The 25,355-nt window shown below is 37.7% G+C and overlaps 1 protein-coding gene, 1 long non-coding RNA gene and 1 pseudogene across 8 annotated transcripts in view; 2 read left to right on the forward strand and 1 right to left on the reverse strand.

Annotated features, from left to right (window-relative positions):
- Window positions 1-21,932, reverse strand: part of LOC125775749 (uncharacterized) — a 29,225-nt gene extending 7,293 nt beyond the window's left edge. Inside the window, exon 1 of the long non-coding RNA XR_007421357.1 lies at window positions 21,804-21,932. This is a non-coding gene — a long non-coding RNA (uncharacterized LOC125775749). The remainder of the gene's footprint in view (window positions 1-21,803) is intronic.
- The window catches only part of LOC105223892 (acyl-coenzyme A diphosphatase NUDT19), a 196,091-nt gene that overhangs the window by 149,104 nt on the left and 21,632 nt on the right, over window positions 1-25,355 (forward strand). For 2 of the 7 annotated variants that reach the window (XM_049445859.1, XM_049445864.1), the window contains 2 exons: window positions 6,765-6,972; window positions 7,028-7,204. In XM_049445859.1, the coding sequence (XP_049301816.1) occupies window positions 6,765-6,972; window positions 7,028-7,204 (385 nt within the window). Of the gene's footprint in view, window positions 1-6,764; window positions 6,973-7,015; window positions 11,725-15,851; window positions 21,836-25,355 lie in introns of those variants that run through there. The other 5 variants (XM_049445860.1, XM_049445862.1, XM_049445867.1 and 2 more) reach the window with 5 other exon arrangements.
- Window positions 11,413-15,826, forward strand: LOC125775626 (uncharacterized; annotated as a pseudogene).

A 25,355-nucleotide genomic window follows, 5' to 3' on the forward strand; every position in this document is an offset into this window, starting at 1 on the left:
GTTGTTATTTTACTCGTGCCCAGTCGAACTTAGGAGTTGTTATTAGGTGGAGTAGTTTAAGGCGGCCAAACTCAACTGTTGCTATGGTCGAATCATTGATTGCTTCGCGCAATGACTCGAAATGGTGAGGTGTGTTGTTGCTTTGGTAGGACGCCTGTTTTGGCGGGAACATCCGGCTGTTACTAAGAGGCCGTTTTGTTGTATTTTTGTGATGCTGGCTAATCAGCGAATGCCACGCACACAGGCCGCGCATCATTTTATAATTGTTGATTTATAATTTTTTATAGGTTCTTAACCCTTAGCTAAAACGAAATATTTGACCTGGTTACTTAAGTTCGTTAACCAGTGTTGTAAACATTATATTTGCCTTAGTTATCTTAACTACTCCCCTTGTTTAGCTCGGAACGTCCACGTTTCGACAAATACTTGGTTTTGCTTCTCTAAAGTACGTAAGCTGGTACTCTTAAATTAGAGGAACTTTACCAACAATTGTAGTATTTTAAAACTAAGTTTACAAATTAATTTCAAATCAAATGTAATAATTCAAAATCAAAGAAAAATGTTACAGCATAAGTTATTTTTCATTCATTTTAATTAGAACCTATTTGTATTGCTTGAACTTGTTTTTAGCTAAATTTCTTCGAAAAACTATCGCAAATTGCTTTTATGGATCTTTTTTCCCTCTATCATAACCGCGGTACCAAGGTCTGCTTCAATAACTTATTCAGTAAAAATTCTGTCAAATTTGTTTCCTAATCGTTTGTTTCTTCTCAAAAAACCTTTTCTCCAACTTTATATGTTTTGGGTATTTTTCCGCAATTAAATCTTTTCAGAGTCTTTTCTTGAGCTTCCACTAATCTTTTTCAAATATCATTTAATTTCTCAGGAGGGTAGTTATGAAACACATCAATGGGTTTGGCGTTTGTGACCGAATGAATACTGTTATTATATTTGTAGGTTGCTAATAAAACAAGATCAATAATTTCACATATTTGCTGCTGTTTTTTAATGCATGGTGCTATTTCGAACAATGTTGAGTGAAACCTTTCGACTTGGCCATTGCTTTCGCTGTGAAGCGTAGGTATGAAGAATTGTTCAATTGAGAAGTGATCTCTTAGCAACGTTTTTATTAGGTTGGATTGAAAAGCTCCTTCGTTATCTGATACAATAATTTTCGTGTTATTAAATATAAGTAAAATCTCCATAAGGGCATCCTTAATGTCGGTAGTGGATCTAGACGCAATAGCTTTAACGACAGCAAATTTCGAAAATTTGTCCACGCTTGTTAAAAAGTTTTGTTTGCCGGCAAAGAAAATGTCCATATGGATAATTTCGCCCGGGAGCTTTGGAATGGGCGTTTTTCCAATTCCTGGATTAGGCGGTTTACGTTGATATTTGTTTTCCAGGCAAATCTTACAATTTGCGATTAAATTTTTTAACATTTTTTTCAAACCTGGAAATTTGACGAACATTTTCGGATAAGCACTGGTGGGCCCGATTATGTTCTGTAGCAACTGTTTCTAGTTGGTCATCTTTGTTAATAAGATCGATTACGAGTAATTCCGTGTGAACAAATTTTACACCTGGAAACTCAGAAAATATGCGACCCTGTATTTGCCCTAAAGTGGAAAGATCGCAGTGAATTCCGTTTGTAGCATTATAATTAATTGCGGATTTCAGAGAGCAAATCAACTTTTCGACAGTATCGAAAAATATGGTGTGCCGAATAAATATTTGAAACAATATTTTTGTTTTTTTTTTTATCGAAAATGCTGGATTTGGAAGAATAAGTTGATTTTTAAATTGGTTAACAGGGTGCTTTATAGTTTTTATAATATCACTTGATGACTCTTCACTGCAAACAGTTCCACCTGAAGCAGAATCTTCCAGATTGTTAACGAACTGCCTAGAAAAAGATACCTTATTTTCTTTTCCAGGGTTATAGTAAAAGTTTGGGGAAAATTCCTCTACGAATGCGCGCCATCTCTTCATTTTGCTATTCGGATTTTTTTCTTATATGGAGAAAATGAGGGGTTGATGGTCAGTGAAAATATTAATACTTCTTATTCCATAAAGATAATGTCGCAGTGTTTTTAAAGCCCATACGATGGCGAGAAGCTCACGTTCATTCGTGGCATAATTTTGTTCTGTACTTGAAACGGTTCTCGAAATCATAGTAATGGGGCGCCCATTTTGAGACAAAACAGCGCCTACAGCACTTGACGAAGCATCCGTCGTAAGATCGAAGGGAAGACTGTAGTTGGGATATTGCAGAAGGACATCTTCTGACGCTCAAACTCGTTTTACGTTCTCAAAGGAACGCAATGCGCCGCGATCAAGTACAATTTCCACATTTTTCGATTTTTTTGCACCTACGTGTCCATTATCACCGCGAAGGTATTTAGCAATGGCTTTACCATATCGGCATAATTTTTTATGAAACGGCGATAATAACCTGATAGGCCGAGAAATGACCGCAACGCACGTAGCGTTGTTGGAAGTTCATAATTCAAAATGGCATTGACCTTATCTGGACTTGTTTTAATACCATCTGCTGAAACTATAAAGCCCAAAAACTCAACTTCGGCTGGGAAAAATTTCGATTTTTCTGTAGACACTCCCATTCCCGCTTTTTCTAGCTTGCTTAAGATTTTATCAATACTATTTAAGTGCGAATATTCATAGGGGGAATAAATTATTATGTCATCGATATAGACATGACAACATTTTCCGATATCTTCGCGTAAAACGTCATCGATAGCTCTTTGAAAGATGCTAGGCGCGTACTTTAATCCAAATGGTAGCCTACAATATTCGTATTTTCCGTTGTTAATGCTAAACCCGGTTTTTTTTTCCTATCTTCCTCGCACAAAACGATTTCATGGAAACCAGATTTTAAATCTATGGTGGTAAAGTACTTTGATTTTCCTAGGTTGGCTAAAATTACAGTTGTATCTAGTATTGGGTACCGATCGGAAATGATTTTTTCATTAATTTTTCTGTAGGCAATAACTAAGCGCAGTTTCTGATTTCCACTTTCGTCTAAACCTTTCTTAGATACTACGTGAATGGGTGAATTATATGGAGAACAACATTCTCTTATTATACCATCTGTGAGGAGAGCTTTAATTTCACTATTGATAAACGGCGCTACCGAAACCGGATACGGGTAGCTTTTGGTATAAATTGGGTCGTTTGTTTGAGTACGAATGTTTGCCTTGACTTTAGTATTAAACGGCAATTTTCTATTTGAATCGGCAAAAGCATTTATATTCCTGTTGATCATCTCACGAAACTGTGAGTTAATGTGAGATGGAACAGAGTTTTCTTCAACTGTTATTAAATTGCTCTGGTTGCATGAGAGGTGTTTAAGTTTGGTTTGACCATTACGGTAAAACAAATATCATCTTTCCGTATCGATATTTGCTTCAATTTCCTTGAGGACGTCATATCCGATTATACCATCAAACGTACTTAGATTTGGAAGTAAGTAAAACGTCGAGGTATGGGCAAGAACGTTCAAAAGACATTTTTTATTTATTGAATTTATAGCATTGATTGATCTTAATTTGAAAGGTTTGACGACATTTTTGATACCCTGGAGAAAGAGAAGATTTTTAATATAGTTCTTAGAAGTGCCTGTATCGATTAGAATGCGCAGCTCCTGACCACTCTTAGAAATTTAGATATAAAGGGCAGGAGCGATTTTAGTTTAAATAGTTGACTTCTTCAGTTTGTTCAATTGGAGTATCAGATTGGAAATAATTATAGGTATCCTGATTGTTTTGATAGTCTTCGTCATAATTTCTACAATTGTAGACTTGGGGATAATCATCGGTATGTTTCACATTCTGGTTCATCATTGAAATTCACCTTTTGAGACATATAGTTAATTCTTTGCATTTTATTAAACGGAGTTTTATTAGAAGCGGATTGTTCGCGTGATCGCTTAAATACTACAGGTTGATTAGGGGGAGGATATTGTTGCTGAATGTTTTTTCTTAGGTTATGAAATTGATTACCGTGTTGTTCTTCCCTTTGGTTGATGTTATATGAATTTTGAGGTGAAAAACGTTTTTGATAATATGAGGTCGTGTGGTCGATTTTCATAGGTGATGGTCTGTAATTTTGGGAATTGAGCATACCTGATTGACCCTGTCGTTGACTCGACTAAAAATGAGGCATTACTTTCATCGAGCTGCCTGCAGCGAAAGCTCGAGCGAAATCTTGTCGCAAGTGGCTGATTTGTAGCTCTTGAGCTATTGCAAGTGCAGATGGGAGGTCATGTGGCCTCGCCGAAACTAATATGTCACTCATTGGACGCCGAAGTCCAGAAATGAAAACCCGTAATGCATTTTCTCTTGCTCTTTCGTTCATAGCAGTAATGGTTTCGCTATTACCGCTATAACACATAATTTGCTTATTTATTATAAGCGTTAATAGTTTATCTACTCTGTCATCTGACTATTATGATATTATGATAGAAAGATTTCCTTGTTTTAACACGCTTAGTTCTTTCTCTAACACATACAGCGGCCTTTTGTCGGAATACGCTAAATCTAATCTGGAAATTATTGCTTTAAAGTTAAGGATTGTATTAAATGATGAAAGGGTAGAATTAGCAGATTCGGTAATTTTGTTCCAAAAAATCCCCATGGCAATATAATATTTTTCCGAACCTTCCTTATAGTATTCCATTGCGAAATGTGCAGCGGTCCACCAAGCTGGATATGAAGCAGAATCTCCTTTGAATTCAGGTAGGGATTTTATTAAATCCAAACTTGCGCTATTATCCAAAATAAGGGGATTGATAGATACTGGCGTGTAAGTCTGAGCAGTGGGAGGAGCTAATCGATTTAACGCTAAAGTGACTTGGATTATCTGCTCAGCAAATGCCTGTCTAGTGCGCTCAGTAGCCATATTTACTACTTCAAGCAGCTGCTCCCTACTTAAACTCATATTGGTATTAAAGCAAATGGATTTTTCGTATGAAAAATATTGAATTATTAATTTCTAAACAAAATTACTTGCGAAATATTGTAGTTTTTAGTAAAAATATGTAGCGGTTGGAGAAAGCGGCCGTTTCAAAGAAAAAAACGATTCACTGGATTGGAAAATAAAGCAAAAACTTAAAAAAATTACACAATTTCAACTAAAAACAGCTTTCCACCACGTGCAATTTATCATGCAAAAGAGGTTATCTCAGAACAAAAAGCAAATTTAATAAACAGGTTTTTCTTTTTATTATTTTATATCGAAATATTTATTTTTAAGGGGGCAATATTCTCTTTTCACAAATTTATTTCACGTAGAATGTGGTTTTCAGTAAGTGAATATTTCACTGCACAAATAATTTCACTTTACAATTTTTTCACTTTTTTATGATTTTGAATTATTACTTACAGAACAAGTTTTAATTATATCCAAAATTATTAATATTCTTCAGGATCGTCGTTTCATCAGGATGCGGGGTTCTCCTCTATTTTCTTGGATTATCCAGTTGATGGAGGTCCTTTAGAGGCCCCATGTTGGGCGCCAATTAATTAGAATGCAAGTTTTTACTTATGGCGATGTTGCTCGCTTTATTGCTGATTACTAATTAAATTTTTACAATTTGGTTTCATTACTCTAAGCATTCTACCCTAAGCTCAGACTCTTCTCTGCGTTGTTGTTATTTTACTCGTGCCCAGTCGAACTTAGGAGTTGTTGTTAGGTGGAGTAGTTTAAGGCGGCCAAACTCAACTGTTGCTATGGTCGAGTCATTGATTGCTTCGCGCAATGACTCGAAATGGTGAGGTGTGTTGTTGCTTTGGTAGGACGCCTGTTTTGGCGGGAACATCCGGCTGTTACTAAGAGGCCGTTTTGTTGTATTTTTGTGATGCTGGCTAATCAGCGAATGCCACGCACACAGGCCGCGCATCATTTTATAATTGTTGATTTATAATTTTTTATAGGATCTTAACCCTTAGGTAAAACGAAAGATTTGACCTGGTTACTTAAGTTCGTTAACCAGTGTGGTAAACATTATGTTTGCCTTGGTTATCTTAACTTATACAGGGTTTGTCCGGAAAGTAATAGGACTGAGTCAATTTAAAAATTCGGTACAAATCTTTAGAAACTTTCAAAATAGGCTTTGTCTGCGTAGATGCAACGCTGCCACCGCGATTTCCAAGCATTAAAGGCGTCACGGGAGGCATTTTTCGCTTTGAGAGCAAAGGTGTATGCTGCTTGGATCCTTTCTGTCGTCTCAAAATGCTTGTATTTCAAGGGCCTTTTCAGGCAAGGAAACAAAAAAGCCCGGGGGCCACATCTGGGCTGTAGGGCGGCTGCGGAAGCACTGCCTTGCCGGCCTTAGTTAGGAAGCTGTTCACAAGAAAGGCGGTGTGAGCCGGGGCGTTGTCGTGGTGCAACTTCCAAACGGCTGCGTTGTCTTGTCGGACTCGATTGACTCATCGTTTGAGTCTCTTGAGGACTGACTCTCCAGGTGCTCAGAAATAACTGACCAGTCGCTTATTCGCTAGCCAGGAACTCCCTCTACCGAATCCAGTCGGCGCGCACGCTCCGAAGTACAGTCGCACCGGAAGAAAATCAGTCTTATTACTTTCCGGACAAACACTGTATATATATATATATACATACATATTTTCTTAATATGGATATCCCTTTAACCCCCAATTCTGGGGACTTTATTTTAAAATTTATCCCATGTATTTAACAATACCGCATTATATTTCTATTAATATGGTGTTATTTTCATTTCGTAGTGGAAAACTGCTTCAGAATATTTGGATCTTCACAAAAACCAAAAAATATGGTTGCCACCTCCCCAAATCTATGAACTTTCACGGCTTTCCAAATATTCACAGCTGCAAAACTTAACAAATCACGCTAGTTATCGTAGCAGACAAGGAAAAGAACTACTTGCACCGTTTTATTATAAATCTTCAGATGCTATGATTGGAGTCCTGCCCGGTGAGACATTTTTTATTCAAAAATTCATTATTAATAATAATAGTTTTTTAATAAGGTGACGATCTGTACCCCTCCGAACAGAATAGTCCATTACGTACACTAAACTACTCCAGTAATCAACTAAAATGTATGGCAAATAATCTGCATCGAATAGTTAGTTTTGATATGCACGAAACCGTTATTCAAAAAAATATTTCGTCAAGCAATAGCCAATTAGATATCTCCGACAAATGTAAGCTTTAACAAGTACGAGTATATTTTTTTTTAGGTACATACATATATACATATGTACCAGCGGACCCGACAGACGTTGTCCTGTACACACATATAGTTTTTATAATTTACATAAATTTAGTTTATCGTAATGCCATTTTATATCCAATATTTTTGGTTAATCCTTGAGGCGTGTAAACAAACATGCAATATATAATTGACCGTGAGAGAAACACGGATTTTCTAAATCTAAGCCACAAATTGTCATAGTTTGGTCCCCACTATAGGCATAGTATATGCCAAGCGAATTAGAAATTGAAAACGTTTGAATGGTTTGGGTGAATCTGAAGGAATCCGTGGTAGAAATATAACTTCATCTTGAAATTTTCCACTCAAAATAGTGGCTTCAAAAATGTTGCCCATGATTTTTCTTAGAACTAATCTCGTGCCATTACATAATTTCGGGGCATTTAAATCTCGAAGCAGAATTATAGGTGAGCCAATCTAAAGTCGCAAATTATGTGGTGGCATTCCCGGTAAATCCAGTGAATTTAAAAATCTACAGGATAGTTGACAATTTCGTCTGGATCAGTAACAGTGTCAATCGACTTAAATGTAATTTCATTTCCAGGCAATGAGTACTGTATGTTTTGTTCGAAATACGTCCTTAGTTTCTGTTTACTGTTTCCAAGTTGTAGCTTGCCTCTTCCAATTTCGACATTTTTGTCCATGAGCTAAACAAATTTTCACCTTTCTATACATTTGTGGAAAATAACTGATTAAAAAAGTTTATTTATTCATTTGGTTATATAAAATAGTATAAAACTAACTTGAATTCAATATATACAATTTATTAATTCATAACGGGTGATCCAAGCAGAGGTAATTTTTTTAATAGCCTTTTGACAGGTTGTGCGTGAGTCGTGTCAAACTCTGGCGTTATTTTTGTTCAGTTTTATACGTTTACAGATTGTTCAGTTTATTACGAAAATTCACGTTCTGTAAAGAATGTGTTTCGCGCGCTTCGCTCAACTTATAGTCAACACAACCTACCTACTGAGCGTACTATTCGGAACACACCTTGTACGCAGTGGAGAGTCGATTCAGCGCCGTTCGCAGCAACTCGGACTGCCGTAAGGAACGATTTGACGTATTTTACGTCGATATATTAAATTGAAAGCGTTCAAAATACAGCTTGTGAAAGAACTAGCGCCGCCTGACGTCCTCAAGCGACATCGCTTCGCTCTATGGGCTCTTGACAAGTTCCAAAAAGATCCCACAATTTCGAGCCAAATTTGGGTCAGCGATGAGGCGCATTTCTAACTCAACGTGTACCTTAATAAGCAAAATTTGCCGCTTTTTAAACAAAGAGCAGCCTGAAGAGATTCATTGACTACCATTTCATCTAAAAAAAAAGGTTTGGTGTGGTTTGTGAACTGTTAAATCATCGGTCCATATCATATAAAAACGTTATCGTCAATGAAGACTGTTATATCGCCATGATAACCAACTAATTGATGCCTGAAATTGAAGGTCGTGATCTCGGCAAGACGGCGCCAGTTCTCACACATGGCATTAATTAATGGATTTATTGAGAGAACATTTCGGTATGTAGATAATTTTACGTTTTTGGCCGGTCGATTGGCCACCAAGATCACCGTTAAACTTTTTCGTGTGGGGATATGTAAAGTCTAAACATATGTAAAGTCCGAACAATCTCACGTGTCATTCGCCAGTTACCAGTCGAATGTAGGAACAATTTTTCTTTTAATTATAATTCCTATTTATTTTGTTCACAGATATAAGCGTATAATATCGATGGGGTTCAAGGGAAAACTGCCTTAAAAAATTAAAAAAAAAAAATGTTTTTTTTGTTGGACTTCTTACATAAATAAATATACATTATTTTAATCGAATGATCAATTTTTAAAGCAATTAATTGTAGTGTAGGGAATTTAATTTTCCATACTTAAATAATTATATAGAATTAATACATAAAATATATATTATTTTAATCGATTGGTCAATAGTAAGTGTAATAAATTTAAATGCAATTCAAATGAACTTATTTTCATCAAGATCATTAATTTTAAACTGATAGAACTTTTCTAATCTTTCGTAGTGCCCAGTACTAAAGGGTAGTAAAATCACTTTTAATATATGTACATATAACCAAAAAGAATGCCTTACCTTCGGATAAGTCAAAATAATCGCATTTAATTGTATTATTTTAGTAACTGCTAATATGTAGTTTAGAGGCAGTTTAATGCAGTATTTGGTGGTAATACTACCAATTTCATTGTAGTATTTTAAGAAACTCAGCTAAAAAAGGTAGCGAACTTAGATAAAAGCTTCTACACAAAACCTCTCCTAAATATTCAGTCAAAATTACTTAAAATATTAATAAATGAAATGGAAATATTAATCCTAAAATGCATGAAATGCCTTATTTTATAGTTGGTTTTTAAGCAATAAAACAATCACGACAAGATTATGCACGGCATACATGCTACTACTTTTTTAAAATGGATTGAGAGATCGAGACTATTTGATATCTAAAAGAATTAGAAATAGTGGGTATAATTATTACATCCACATCGAATTCGTTGCGGAAAGAAATTTCGATCGAAAATGTTCATGCGATCATTGATCAACAAATTTTACAAGTTTGAAAAATTAAAATTCGTTTTTGAAATATTTAAAATGGATAAAATTCTACGACACGATTCCGATTACTTTGACGGTCGGGTAAAAAAAAAACTAATTTCGGTATAATTGGGGTATGTGCTGGTAGAGGAGCCTCTCCAGATTAGGAATATGCAAAAATAATGTTACAACACTTAAATTTTTTAAAATATTCTCAATTAAAAACTCAAAAATTTGTATTAATATCGCAAGATATTTCTCAATGTTTCACTAAATTTTTTCACATTTTTCAGTTTGTATATTTAAATATATTTTAAACAATGAAATAAGCTCATATTTCACTTTTATTTTGTTATTTATTAGCTAAGTTTATTAATTTAAAAATCACTTTGCACACTCATCATTGAAAAGGTTAGATTGTTTACAATTATGAGAAAACGAGTGTTGCCACATCTTAAATGAAGCGAAAATCCAGCTATGACGGATTTTCACCGGCAGCGCTTTCTTTGTTTGTATTTTCGCATGATTCTTTTTTCTATATTAACTATAATAAAAAATTATTTCCAATATTTTCAAGCTATAATTGAGCTGTGAACAGTTTTTCATATCTGTATATGTATAATATGTGATTTATATATAATAACCACAAATAAGTAAAACTCTATGATAATATTATAAAACTTATATCATTGTAATAAAACATTTTTATATATTACAATATTATATTATAATAATAACATCATGTCGATCTGAAAAATAACTCCTCTCGAGCCAATTTTCGGGGTGACTGAAGTACTTCTGCGAAATACTTATTTCTGTGTTGGCGGCCTTCGGCCGCGCTCTAAAAAAATAACTCTTCTCGAGCCAATACCCGAGGTGACTAAAGTACTTTTGCGTAGTACTCCTTTAAAAAAATGATCGAGCCGATACCCTAACCTAACCGAAGTATTTCATTACGTAATATTACTTATTTGTTTATTAAATTTAAATAAGGAAATATCCATACTCCTTATACCCTGAACAGGGTATATTAAGTTTGTCACAAAGTTTGTAACACCCAAAAGGAAGCGTCGGAAACGGAGACCTATAAAGTATATATATATATGTATATATACGAACTAGTCCCTCAGTTTTTAAGATATCGTTTTGAAATTTTGCAGACGTCATTTTCTCTTTAAGGAGCTGCTCATTTGTCGGAACTGCCGATATCGGACCACTATAACATATAGCTGTCATACAAACTGAACGATCGGAATCATGAATAAATGAATTTGAAGTGAAAAATGTGCATAAAGTTTGTTAAATGTAGTGAAATTGCTTATTAAAATGTTCGCATTTTGGGAATTTTTTAACTTTAAAGGTACCTTTAAATTCCTAGTAAGGCAATTGCAGTTGATGGAACTCACGTAAAGATAAAGGGGCCGTCAAGAGATAAACATCTGTACTTTAACCGCAAAGGATTCTCAAGTCTGAATGTTATGGTGGTTAGGCTTTTTCGAAATTAACTTTTCACTTGATATTCTAAACATACACATATACATATGTATGTTTCTCATATGTATGTAGGCTTGCGACCACAAGATGCAAAAACGATACGTTTGTGCTAAGTATCCTGACAGAAGTAATGATTCTCACATATAGGATATGAGTGATTTGAAAATAATTCTTCTTCTTTACTGGCGTAGACTCCGCTTACGCGATTATAGCAGAGTCAACAACAGCACGCCAGTCGTTTCTTCTCTTCGCTACGTGGCGCCAATTGGATATTCCAAGCGAAGCCAGGTCCTTCTCCACTTGGTCCTTCCAACGGAGTGGAGGTCTTCCTCTTCCTCTGCTTCCCGCGGCGGGTACTGCGTCGAATACTTTCAGAGCTGGAGTGTTTTCATCCATCCTGACAACATGAACTAGCCAGCGTAGCCGCTATCTTTTAATTCGCTGAACTATGTCAATGTCGTCGTATATCTCGTACAGCTCATCGTTCCATCGAATGCGATATTCGCCGTGGGCAACGCGCAAAGGACCATAAATCTTTCGCAGAACTTTTCTCTCGAAAACTCGCAACGTCGACTCATCGGTTATTGTCATCGTCCAAGCCTCTGCACCATATAGCAGGACGGGAATTATGAGCGACTTATAGAGTTTGGCTTTTGTTCGTCGAGAGAGGACTTTACTTTTCAATTGCCTACTAAGTCCGAAGTAGCACCTGTTGGCAAGAGTAATCCTGCGTTGGATTTCTAGGCTGGCATTGTTGGTAGTGTTAATGCTGGTTCCTAAATAGACGAAATTATATACAACTTCAAAGTTATGACTGTCAACAGTGACGTGGGAGCCAAGTCGCGAGTGCGACGACTGTTTGTTTGATGACAGGAGATATTTCGTCTTGCCCTCGTTCACTGCCAGACCCATTTGCGTTGCTTCCTTGTTCAGTCTGGAGAAAGCAGAACTAACGGCGCGGGTGTTGAGACCGATGATATCAATATCATCGGCATACGCCAGCAGCTGTACACTCTCACAAAAGATTGTACCTGCTCAATTCAGTTCTGCAGCTCGAATAATTTTCACCAGGAGCAGATTGAAAAAGTCGCACGATAGGGAGTCGCCTTGTCTGAAACCTCGTTTGGTATCGAACGGCTCGGAGAGGTCCTTCCCGATCCTGACGGAGCTTTTCGTGTTGCTCAACGTCAGTTTACACAGCCGTATTAGTTTTGCGGGGATACCAAATTCAGACATCGCGGCATAAAGGCAGCTCCTTTTCGTGCTGTCGACAGCAGCTTTGAAATCGACGAATAGGTGGTGAGTGTCGATTCTCCTTTCACGGGTCTTTTCCAAGATTTGGCGCATGGTGAATATCTGGTCGGTTGTTGATTTACCAGGTCTGAAGCCACACTGATAAGGTCCAATCAGTTTGTTGACGGTGGGCTTTAATCTTTCACACAATACGCTCGATAGAATCTTTTACGCGATGTTGAGGAGGCTTATCCCACGGTAGTTGGCGCAGATTGTCCCTTCTTTATGGATTGGGCATAGCACACTTAAATTTCAATCGTTGGGCATGCTTTCGTCCGACCATCAGGATGCATGCTCCTTATCCGTTCTTCGCCGCCGTGCTTGAATAGCTCGGCCGACAATCCATCGGTCCCTGCCGCTTTGTTGTTTTTCAGGCGGGCAATTGCTATTCGAACCTCTTCATGGTCGGGCAATGTAACGTCTGCTCCATCGTCCTCGATTGGGGTATCGGGTTCGCCTTCTCCTGGTGTTGTGTGTTCACTGCCATTCAGCAGGCTGGAAAAGTGTTCCCTCCATAATTTAAGTATGCCTTGGGCATCGGTGGCTAGATCACCTAGGGGGGTTCTACAAGAGCATGCTCCGGTCTTGAAACCTTCTGTAAGTCGCCGCATCTTTTCGTAGAATTTTCGAGCATTACCCCTGTCGGCCAGCTTATCAAGCTCTTCGTACTCACGCATTTCGGCCTCTTTCCTTTTCTGTCTACAAATGCGTCTCGCTTCCCTCCTCAACTCTCGGTATCTATCCCATCCCGCACGTGTTGTGGTCGATCGTAACGTTGCGAGGTAGGCAGCCTGTTTTCTCTCCGCTGCGACGCGGCTTTCTTCGTCGTACTAGCTGTTCTTTTGCACTTTCCGAAAACCAATGGTTTCGGTTGCAGCTGTACGTAAGGAGTTTGAAATGCCGTCCTACAGTTCCCTTATACCGAGTTGTTGACGAGTGCTTTCAGAGAGCAGGAGCGCAAGCCGAGTGGAAAATCTTTCGGCTGTCTGTTGTGATTGCAGCTTCTCGACGTCGAACCTTCCTTGTGTTTGTTGGCGTGCGTTTTTTGCTGCACAGAGGCGAGTGCGAATTTTGGCTGCAACAATATAGTAGTCCGAGTCGATGTTAGGACCTCGGAGCGCACGCACATCTAAAACACTGGAGACGTGTCTTCCGTCTATCACAACATGATCGATCTGGTTGGTGGTTTTTCGATCCGGAGACAGCCAGGTAGCTTGATGTATCTTCTTATGCTGGAATCTAGTACTACAGATAACCATATTTCGGGCCCCGGCGAAGTCGATCAGCCTCAACCCATTTGGGGATGTTTCGTCGTGGAGGCTGAATTTACCGACCGTAGTGCCAAAGATACCGTCTTTGCCCACCCTGGCGTTAAAGTCGCCAAGCACGATTTTGACATCGTGGCGGGGGCATCTCTCATAAGTGCGCTCCAAGCACTCATAAAAGGCATCTTTGGTCATATCGTCCTTCTCTTCCGTCGGGGCATGGGCGCAAATCAGCGATATGTTGAAGAACCTCGCTTTGATGCGGATTGTGGCTAGACGTTCATTCTCCGGAGTGAATGATAGTACTCGGCGACGGAGTCTCTCTCCCACCACGAATCCAACACCAAACTTGCGCTCCTTTATATGGCCACTGTAGTAAATGTCACAAGGACCTACTTGTCTCTGCCCTTGTCCCGTCCATCGCATTTCTTGGACGGCCGTGATGTCAGCCTTTATCTTTACGAGGACATCTACCAGCTGGGCAGCGGCACCTTCCCAATTAAGGGACCGGACATTCCAGGTGCATGCCCTCAATTCGTAGTCCTTATTTCGTTTGCCATGGTCGTCATCAAAAGGGGGGTCTCTCATCCGAGGCTGTTTATGCTTTTTCATTGGGGGTGTTTTTTACGTGGCGGGTCCCAAACCCAGCGCACAAAATTGAAAATAATTAGCGCATCAAATTATCGGAGGAGACATGCATATTTAATATTATGTAAAGGGTCTATTTACTGAATCCGCATCGATAACCTTCTTTACCATACCATAAGTAAACTGTGTTATCAACAAATTTGGCAAGTTTAAAAAATTAAATAAATTGGCTAATACTAAGTTCGGACCAACAATGAAAACATGTTTTCGTGGGATAAACTGGTTTTCGCCCTAAAACTTGTGTTTTCGTCCATGTAAAATCTGTCATATGAAAACACATTGAAAACCAGTTTTCTCTGAAAACTTACAACATTATAATTAGTGTGTTCATTTTCGTGCAATGACACGGAAAAATAAAAAAAAATTTATTTACATATGTATGTATGTAAATAAATACGCAGTTTCATCAAAATTTTTCGGATCAACAAAAAAATATATATACATTATGGCCCAATCGACATAATATGTTGTATTAGATGAAGTACTCAACATTATTAAGTACAGGCTATGTTCAAGGTGGATTTCCGTTGACATGACTGCCAGCGAGGAATTGGAAGCAAAAAACTATTTTTTTGGCAAGTCAAAAATTCCTGGTATGGCAATGGCAGCTGATCTAACAAGTCAAGTGAAAACATCTGTATTTTAACCGCAAAGGATTCTCAAGTCTGAATGTTATGGTAGTTAGGCTTTTTTTCAAAATTAACTTTTCACTAAGTATTCTATATATACATATGAGTATATGTTTTTCATATGTAGACGTGTAGACTCACATATGGGATATGAGTCATTTGAAAATCATTAGCGCATCAAATTATCGGAGAGAACAAGCATATTTAATACTAGGTTAGAATAATTTTCGAAAAATACGTGGCTCATAACTTCGTTTAGGGAACCAATAACCAGCGTCTGAAAAAGGAGATTTCACACATATCATGCTAAAAGCCGAATTGTTTTTGCGAAAACAATAGGTTTATTAAAATCGGCACTTCGTTGTCAATGTAGTGAACGACCCCTACATACTGCACCATATAATTGTAAATTTATGCTGCGCAATGCATAATATTCATTTGCATTTTAATTCAAATGAAAACATAAATGAGTTAAACCTTGTTACAACTGAAAATGCATATTCCAACAAAGATGATAATGATATAAATGATATACCTAGCGACGAAACAAATAGAATTAAAGATATGTTTTTTAGACTTTTTTTTAATATAAGTTCATAATATGTATTAATATTAAAATTATTTAAACAAATATAAACATTCATTATTAGAAATTTAAAATAAAAACTTATGGCTTTTTTATATGTTGCAGTTCAAGAAAAGATAGTGACATGCTCGCGTGTACGGTAAACTGTCAAGTGTGCTCCTTAATATGAGTTAACACATTAGTCTGCTAGTCTGCCCACTGTAGCGTTCTTAGAGCTACTCCACACCAGCCAGTAAGCGTGGGAATAGTCCGCGTCGGCATTTTCACATCAACTGGCAAATTCTTCGCTACTCCAATATCAGCGCAGTAGCAGCGATTCACCAGTTGTCTAAACGACAACAACAACAACAGTATCAGGTGCAGTAACAGCAGAATTGCCGAAATTGTGCCAAAGCTTAGAGAATCAGACAGGGCTCATATTTTTAAGTTTTAGTCTTAAGCTAGACTTTAAAAGGAGCACATAGTGCTTAGTAAAATCAAATTGAAAAATATTGAAGTTTAAAGTGGAGAAACAGTTTGATTAATAAAGATTATTGAATTATAAAACTGGAGAACAATTTTTTTATTTCCTGGATAACAACCGTAAAGACTTGTGGAATAATCGAAACAATTTTTATTTCCTGGACAACAGCCGTAAGGACTGAAGGATTAATTGGCGCCCAATGCAGTTAGAACCAGAATAAAGACTACTGAGGACTACAACTACTACTCCAAGGAATCAGAATGATCTTTAATATTCTCATGTAAGTACTCAATGATCGAGATAAAGAAAAAAGAAAACAGAAAAAGAATAAATAAAGTTATAAATAGAATTGATTGATGTTAATCTTATAGAGTTAATAGAAAACAGCACTTAGCGCTAAACTAGTGAAAAAGGAAAGAATTAATAAAGTTATAAATAAAATTTATTGAAGATAAATAAAAATAATTGCGCATAGCGCTATAAAGTGTAAGTAAATTTTTTAAAGTGGCCGTAGAGCTGAAGTATTTATGTGTTTAAAAAGCTTTTAATAACGCTAAAGAATAAATAAAATCATTGACACAGTCAGTGTAAAAGAGACATCAGAATGAATGAAGAAACTATGAGGGTGATAGTGACAGCTGCCGTCACAGCAGCTACGGAAAGGACTAGGGCGTCCTTTGAGAGGACAATAGGACAGCTGACGGAAAGATTAAAGTCTTCAGAAACTCCATTAGAAGTGGAGGAATATGAAGCAGTGACGATCGACCGGACTGTTCGGTGTGAGGAATCTTTAGAGATAATTAAATCTCTGCCGGAATTCAGTGGCGAAAGGTCACGATATGTTAGTTGGAGGCAAGCTGCATTTGCAGCCTATAAGTTGTTTGAAAATTACGAAAACAGTTCGAAACACTACCAAGCGGTAGCAATAATAAGAAAAAAAATTGTCGGATCGGCCGACCGAGTGTTATCGTCATTCAATACCGTGTTCAATTTTAAGGCGATCATCGCGCGGTTAGACTTTACTTATGCTGACAAGCGACCAGTATATTTGATTGAGCAGGAAATGTCAACTCTTAGGCAAGGGAAACTTTCAATTGCTGAGTTTTACGACGAGGTCGAAAAGAAATTGACCTTGATAATAAATAAAACTATTATGTTAAATGAGGGCAAAAAAGAACTGATAGAGTCACTTTGCCAAAAATATAGGCAAGATGCCTTGAGGGGTTTTGTTTCTGGCTTGCGAAAGCCATTGAGCGACATCATGTTTCGTCGCAAATTCGTGTGCAAATCATGCTCGATATTCGTTTGCAAATTCTTTCTACAGTAAAATGGATTCAGCTCAGGGGGGAAAATGGTGGAAGGACATTTGCTCCACACCACTCTCCTCATTATAAACAAGTGGAAAAAAAAACATATGTATACATATGTAGATGCGGCAACCCCTATGGAGATTGATCCGACTCTATCGCACTACAGGCAAGGAGGGAATTATAATCCAAATTGGAGAGCTGAGCGGGATTCTCAGAGAACCCAGATGGCATCCCAAAACTTTAGTCAAAGGCCGACAGCCTATAATAATAACCTACACTCTCAAGAAAGGGAAACAATGAAAAGACCTCGCGAGAGCGATATGCAAAATATTTCGAAAATACAAAGGGTTAATCACTTAACCCAAGATTCAGTTGAAGATTTTAATGAAAAGGAGTCACAATGGGAATTTTTGGAAGAAATAAATTTTTTAGACGTAGGTCGCTCCTGCCCTATATAGATACGACACTGGCAGGGCGACCGATAAAATTGTTGATCGATACCGGAGCGGGAAAAAATTTTGTTAAACTCAACGAAAATTTAAAAGGGGTAAAGAATGTAGAAAACTCATTTAAAGTTAGGTCCATCCACGGTACTGCCGTGATTAAGGAAATATGCTTAATTAACGTGCTCGGAAAGACGGCTCCTTTTTACCTTCTTTCCGAACTTAAAACATTTGACGGGATTATTGGGTTTGACTTCTGGAAAGAGGTTGGCGCAAAAATAGACTTACAAAAAGGAACCATTCATTATAAAGGGGGTGAAAAAAAATTATCTTATTATGATTGTAAAAGTGTCAACAAAATAGTTGAAAATGGGAATTCCCCTAAGGAACCAGGGAATAGAGAAAAGATTTCTTTTATATTGGAAAAACTTGCAAAGGTCTTTGCAAATCCAGATGAGGCTTTGCCGTTTAACACTAATGTGGTAGCCACCATTAGGACAGTCGATAACGAAACGATTTATTCAAAGTCATACCCTTACCCGATAGCCGCTTCAGAATTCATAAATCAGGAAATTAAAGATTTACTACGAGATGGAAGAATTCGTTCTTCTCGATCTCCATATAATAATCCTTTATGGGTTGTCGATAAAAAAGGGATAGATGAGAACGGGAGGAAGAAGATTAGGATGGTAGTTGACTTTAGGAAACTGAACGTCAAAACAGTTTCAGACAGGTATCCCATTCCAGATACTTTAGTCATTTTAACAAATATGGGAAAATCAGCATTTTTTACGACACTTGACTTAAAGTCAGGGTTCCACCAAATTAAGTTGGCAGAGTAGGACAGAGAAAAGACTGCCTTCTCTGTAAATAATGGAAAATACGAATTTTGTAGACTTCCTTTCGGGGGGAAAAATGCGCCCGCAATTTTCCAAAGGGCAATTGATGATGTCCTCAGAGACGAAATAGGGAAATGCTGTCATGTTTACATCGATGATGTAATCATCTTCTCAAGCAATGAAGAGGATCACTACAGGATCATGGACATCGAAAGAATCCTAACCAAACTTTACCAAGCCAACATGCGAGTTTCAATGGAGAAATCAAACTTTTTTAGGGAACAAGTGGAATTCCTTGGGTTTGTTGTTTCGAAGGAAGGGATAAAAACATGCCCTGATAAAGTCAATGACATTCTGAATTATAAAACGCCTAACACTCTTCGCGGTTTACGAGCATTTTTGGGGCTATCTGGTTACTATAGGACGTTTATTAAAGACTATGCCTCCATAGTAAAGCCTCTGACAAGATACTTAAGGGGAGAAAATGGTCATGTGGGAACGAATCAATCAAAAAATGTTAAAATTGAGTTGGACAACGACGCGTTGCTGGCTTTCGAAAAAGTTAAGAGAATTTTATCCTCTGAGGATGTACTTCTGCTATATCCTGATCACAATAAAGCATTTGACTTAACAACTGACGCTTCAGCACACGCTATTGAGGCGGTACTATCTCAAGGCAATAGGCCTATAACCATGATTTCCAGAACGTTATCGACAGCAGAAGAGAATTATGCAACCAATGAAAGAGAGCTTTTAGCGATAGTGTGGGCACTTCAGAAACTGCGAAACTATTTGTACGGAGTAAAACAGCTGAATATTTTTACCGATCATCAGCCCTTGACCTTCGCTGTCTCGGATAAGAATCCAAACACGAAAATAAAACGCTGGCGAACGTTTGTGGAAGAGTTTTCACCTCAATTTCATTATAAACCCGGTAAAGATAATCATGTTGCCGATGCATTGTCACGACAACACATTAATGCAATAGAGAAGGAATCCTCATCTGTTACTATGCATAGTGAAGAATCTCTAACAGAAGTTATTCCAAAAGTGGAAAACCCTGTTAATTCATTTTGAAATCAGATAATTCTGGAAGAAGGAAATGTCACAACCAAGAACACAAGAATTATTTTCAAGTCAAGGATAAGGCATCAAATTACATTTAAAAATCTTCAGGATCTACTAGAATTGATTGGTGAATGCGTTAATCCTGATGTAGTTAACGCTATTCATTGCAGTATGCCTATTTTGGGAAAAATTCAGGACGAGATTGTAAAGAAATTCCCGTCAATAAAATTTCGTTACACAATGAGACTAGTTAATGCTATTTTTAACGAAGACGATCAAAATGAAATACTGGCAATGGAACATAGTAGAGCTCATCGCTCTGTCCGAAAGAACATTAAACAGGTATTGAGCGACTACTATTTTCCAAATATGCGGAAGAAATTAAAGGAAATTACTGTCCATTGCAAAATTTGTAAGGAAGCCAAGTACGAACAGCATCCGACTAAACCAGAGTTAGGAAAGACTCCGATACCATCCCGTCCTGGGGAAATGTTACATATAGATATTTATTCTGCTGATAAACATAATTTTTTAACCTGCATATATAAGTTTTCAAAATTCGCCACAGTTATTCCAATTGCATCAAGGGCAATTGTTGACGTAAAACAGGCTTTATTACAAATCCTTAATTCTTTTGAAAATACGAGGAATGTGACGGTTGATAACGAAAAGTCACTGAACTCGCAGACAATAAGGTCCCTTTTAAGGATCATTTTGGAGCAGAAATTTTTACAATCCCTCCTTTCCATAGTACAACAAATGGACAAATAGAGCGATTTAATAGCACCTTAACTGAAATCGCTAGATGCACTAAGCTAGAACAAGCTATAAATGATACCAATGAATTAATACTTCTTCCTACTGCAAAATACAATAGATCAATTCATTCAGTAACTGGAGGGAAACCTATCGAACTGAATTTTTCCATGCCTTCGGACCTTAAAACCGAAATAAAGGGCAAATTAATTAAAGCTCAGGAAAATGAGTTGGCAAGGATCAATAGCGGTAAACTTAAGAGGTTTTTCAAGCCAGGGGATAAAGTTTACGTTAGGACCAATAAAAGAATTGGCAATAAATTTACAAAAATTTTTACGGAAAAAACTATTAAAAAGGATCTAGGATCCACAGTTTTAATAGATAATAGGAAGGTTCATAAGAGTAACCTTAGGTAATAATTTTTTTTATTTTTTCTCACCTTTACAGAGTTATTTTACTACTTTTCTGTACTCAGAGACCCGACAGCAAAATACTCGTAATTAATTTTACAAAATCCAACTACATACCAGTTATTGACGGAAATGTAGCAGTTTGGGACAAATATGACTACTTAACGCATCGAACGAATTTGACGAATTACCTCACCGTCTTGCGGGAAACAGAAAACATTTTTCACGTTTTTCCCCAATCACATATGACTAAGGTTCTTCAGGCGGACGTTAACCAAATTTATCGATTGATTGACACAGTGAAAATTCACCATAGACAAGCGCGAAGCATAAACGTGATTGGCACTGCAATAAAATACATAGCCGGAACTCCAGATTTCGACGATTTTAACGAACTAAAATTTAAGACACAAGAACTTATAGAATACAATGATCATCAATTTTTCATAAATACTCAGATACAACAGCAGATCGACAAATTGACTGAGACTGTTAACAAAATTATTTCTATTACAAAAAAAGCCGACATTGACACTGGTCATCTTTTTGAACTACTTATGGCCAGAAATAGGGCAGTTTTAACAGATTTGGACAATATAATTTATTCCATAGTTTTAGGTAAATTAAATGTTGTAAATCCTATAATTTTGGATTCAGTTGAAATTTCTAAAATATTAATCACTGAGTACGCTTTAAATGTAAGCATAAGCGATATTATAAGTAATTCTAAGATAAAAAACTTTCAAAAAGATGATATAATATACTTACTTTATTGTTAAGTTTCCTAGAATTCAAAAAGTATGCAGCTTAGTTAGGGTTTTTCCGGTGGCACACGACGACGAAATAATTTTTTTGGAGACCGATACTGTTGCGAATTGCGGCAATTCAACAATTCCAGTTAAAAACTGCACGACAGCGATATCTGCAAGTTTCTGTAAAATAGAAACAGATTCTATATGTGTGAGGCAACTATTTAATAATAACAAGGCGACATGCAAAACTACCTACAATAACCTCGACCCGCTCATCGAGGTGGACAGTGGCTTAATCATCATAAACGACCAAAGAGTCGAAGTGCGGGAAGAGGAAACGTATTTGCACAAGATTAATTTGAAGAACCTTGGACACATTGGAAAGCTACATGAAATGGTCCATAATCGCACTACCCTCTACATGTAGTGGTACTGGCCGTTGCTATGATTATAGGTGCAACATTGGTATTTTGGATACGCAGGACGAGTGAACGTCTAAAGGACACGGATGACGGGAAGGAAGCGGTAGCCAAGATCAGGCAAGCGGCCGCGGACGGCCTCGATTTAGAAGGGGGGCAGTTAACACATTAGTCTGCTAGTCTGCCCACTGTAGCGTTCTTAGAGCTACTCCACACCAGCCAGTAAGCGTGGGAATAGTCCGCGTCGGCATTTTCACATCAACTGGCAAATTCTTCGCTACTCCAATATCAGCGCAGTAGCAGCGATTTACCAGTTGTCTAAACGACAACAACAACAACAGTATCAGGTGCAGTAACAGCAGAATTGCCGAAATTGTGCCAAAGCTTAGAGAATCAGACAGGGCTCATATTTTTAAGTTTTAGTGTTAAGCTAGACTTTAAGAGGAACACATAGTGCTTAGTAAAATCAAATTGAAAAATATTGAAGTTTAAAGTGGAGAAACAGTTTGATTAATAAAGATTATTGAATTATAAAACTGGAGATCAATTTTTTATTTCCTAGATAACAACTGTAAGGACTTGTGGAATAATCGAAACAATTCTTATTTCCTGGACAACAGCCGTAAGGACTGAAGGATTAATTTATACAAGGTCTGTCGCAAAAGAAACAGAATTTTTTAAATATAACTTGTGGCTGCAATGCGCCGTGTTATGCGCCATCTCCCGCTAAATGTCATGTAACCGTTTATAATTGAATTGTCATTTTGTAACACTTACTTCTTTTTTGAGATTGAATAAAGCAGCACGTGTAGCGTGATAAATTGGTGACCCCGATCTTCGTTTGATTATTTATGAGCACATCGCAGTATAACTTGCGTTCATCAGTAGCGATGTCAGAACTGGAAGGACTAAAAGTAGAGCTTCGTGCTTTCCGGCGCGTACAAGAAGAACTTATGGCTCAACAGGTTTCATCCGTGCCAAACAGTAGTGTTCAACGCGTCCACATCTCTGCATTCAACAGGAGTCATCCTAATTTGTGGTTTGCGCAAATTGAGCGTACATTTAGACTAAACAACATAGTAGCGGATGCAGATTAATTCGATGTGGTGGCCACACACTTGGAAGAGGAAACTTTACTCGCCGTAGAGGATCTCCTGCTTCATCCCCCAACGATTCTAATCAGAGTAAATTACAACGATTGTTGAAAGGCGACGAATTTGTGGTTATGAAGCCATCTGATATATTAGCCCAAATGCGTCGACTGGCACCAGATCAAGATTACTTAATCCGTCTGTTATTTCTTCAACGGCTGCCGCCAACAATACGACCATGGTTGAGTGTAGCAACGGACAACCTAAGCAGCATCGCCTCAATGGCCGACAAAATGCTCGAGTCAATCGCAACGCCAGAAGTTCACTCTATTGGTAATGGTTAGCAAGACGAAGTCCAAGCCATAAAGCCAATCCACTATCTGAACTGAGCGCAGCAATTGAGTCAATGAAAAATAAAATCGCATCCCTTGAAAAGAAGTCATAGTCCTGCAAATGCAGTGGACCTGTACACCCTCATAATGGTCAGCTTTGTTATGTTTATAAACGCTTTGGCGATGCTGCCTGTAAGTGCCGACCAGGTTTTTTACGCTCATCTTCGGAAAACTAAGTCGGCTGCCGTCAGCTTTACTTGTTGACGGCAGCTTAGACGTAAAAAACTCAACTACGACCTCACAGCGGTCCCCATCCCCGATTAAATCAAATTCCCGAAAGCAATTATTTGTCAACGATTTCCAATCTGGCTACCGTTTCCTCATCGACTCTTGCTCCTGTGTTTCGGTAATTCCTAGTTCTCTCGTGGACAAGAGACTCACAGTGGATGCACTACAACTACGTAGATTATGACGTATGGCGAACATAACATGGAAATTGATCTCGGGTTGCAACGTAAATTTGAATGGACGTTGGTTATTGCCAACATACAGACACCATTAATTGGCGCAGATTTTCTTACAGGTTTCAAACTGATAGTGGACCTTAATCGCAAGCAGCTAATAGACTTCATAACTGGGCTAACGATATCAATACAATACAGCACAATATAACAGTTATCAGCACAAAAATAGTAACAGAGCCAGCACCGCTACCACGAAAAGCTCATAAGGCAACCTCGCTTCTTATGCAGTTGAACGACACCGAAAACACTTGCGCTTCTCCAACGTCCATTGGGGACACAACTGAAAGGCTACTCCCTTCCTTCCTTTTCCTTCCTTATCGGCGAAATGTGTGCACAGTGAAAAACGTGGTAAAAACGCAGAAATCAGCCATATTTGCTTTGTTTTCATTTGAACAATGTTGCCATTGCCCAATACACATATATAGTTTTGAGCACATCTTTGTTTTCAATTACAATTTTTTACAATATAAAATATCAAAACTGAAAACAAACTATTAAAAATAGTTTATATATTTATAAATAATAGCATTCGACTCTGATTTTGAGTTATTTTAAGAAAATTTCAAACATATTGAACAGATTGAATTATAAAAGTTGAGAATTACTGCAGTATATCGATATTGACAACCCAGCTGCCACGTTTGCGGCGGCAAAAATCCAAATGTCGCGGATTCTCATGTCATCCCACGTCAAAGAGAGAAGGGAGTAGCGTTTTTCACTGTTCAGTTACATTGCGCGCCCATAAGATAGGTCGTGCCAGCTGACTCGGGCCACGATTCTGCGTTTTTGGCTGGCTAGCCTTTAAGCTGCAACCAGTACATCAGGTATGTCACCATATCGAAACTACAGGACCCCCAACCGCTGAACGGCCGCGTGGCTTCTCAAGTGACGCTGTGTGTGCCGAATTCGACATTTTACTCACAAACAGCATTTGTCGTCTATCCAAAAGTGCTTGGGCAAGCCCCTTACATATGGTGGTAAAAAAGAATGGTGGTTGGCGTGCATGTGGTGATTATAGGAAACTAAACTCACAAACAATTCCGAGTCGCTATCCTATAGGTCATATCCACGATTTTGCTGAGAGATTGTCTGGAAATTCGATATTTTCTGCACTTGACTTAATTCGCGCTTATTACCAAATACCAATGGTTGCGAAGGACCGCTGTATATACGCCGTTTGGCTTATTTGAATATCTTAGAAT

This window comes from Bactrocera dorsalis, chromosome 1 (assembly GCF_023373825.1).
Source record: "Bactrocera dorsalis isolate Fly_Bdor chromosome 1, ASM2337382v1, whole genome shotgun sequence".
NCBI classification, from domain to species: domain Eukaryota; kingdom Metazoa; phylum Arthropoda; class Insecta; order Diptera; family Tephritidae; genus Bactrocera; species Bactrocera dorsalis.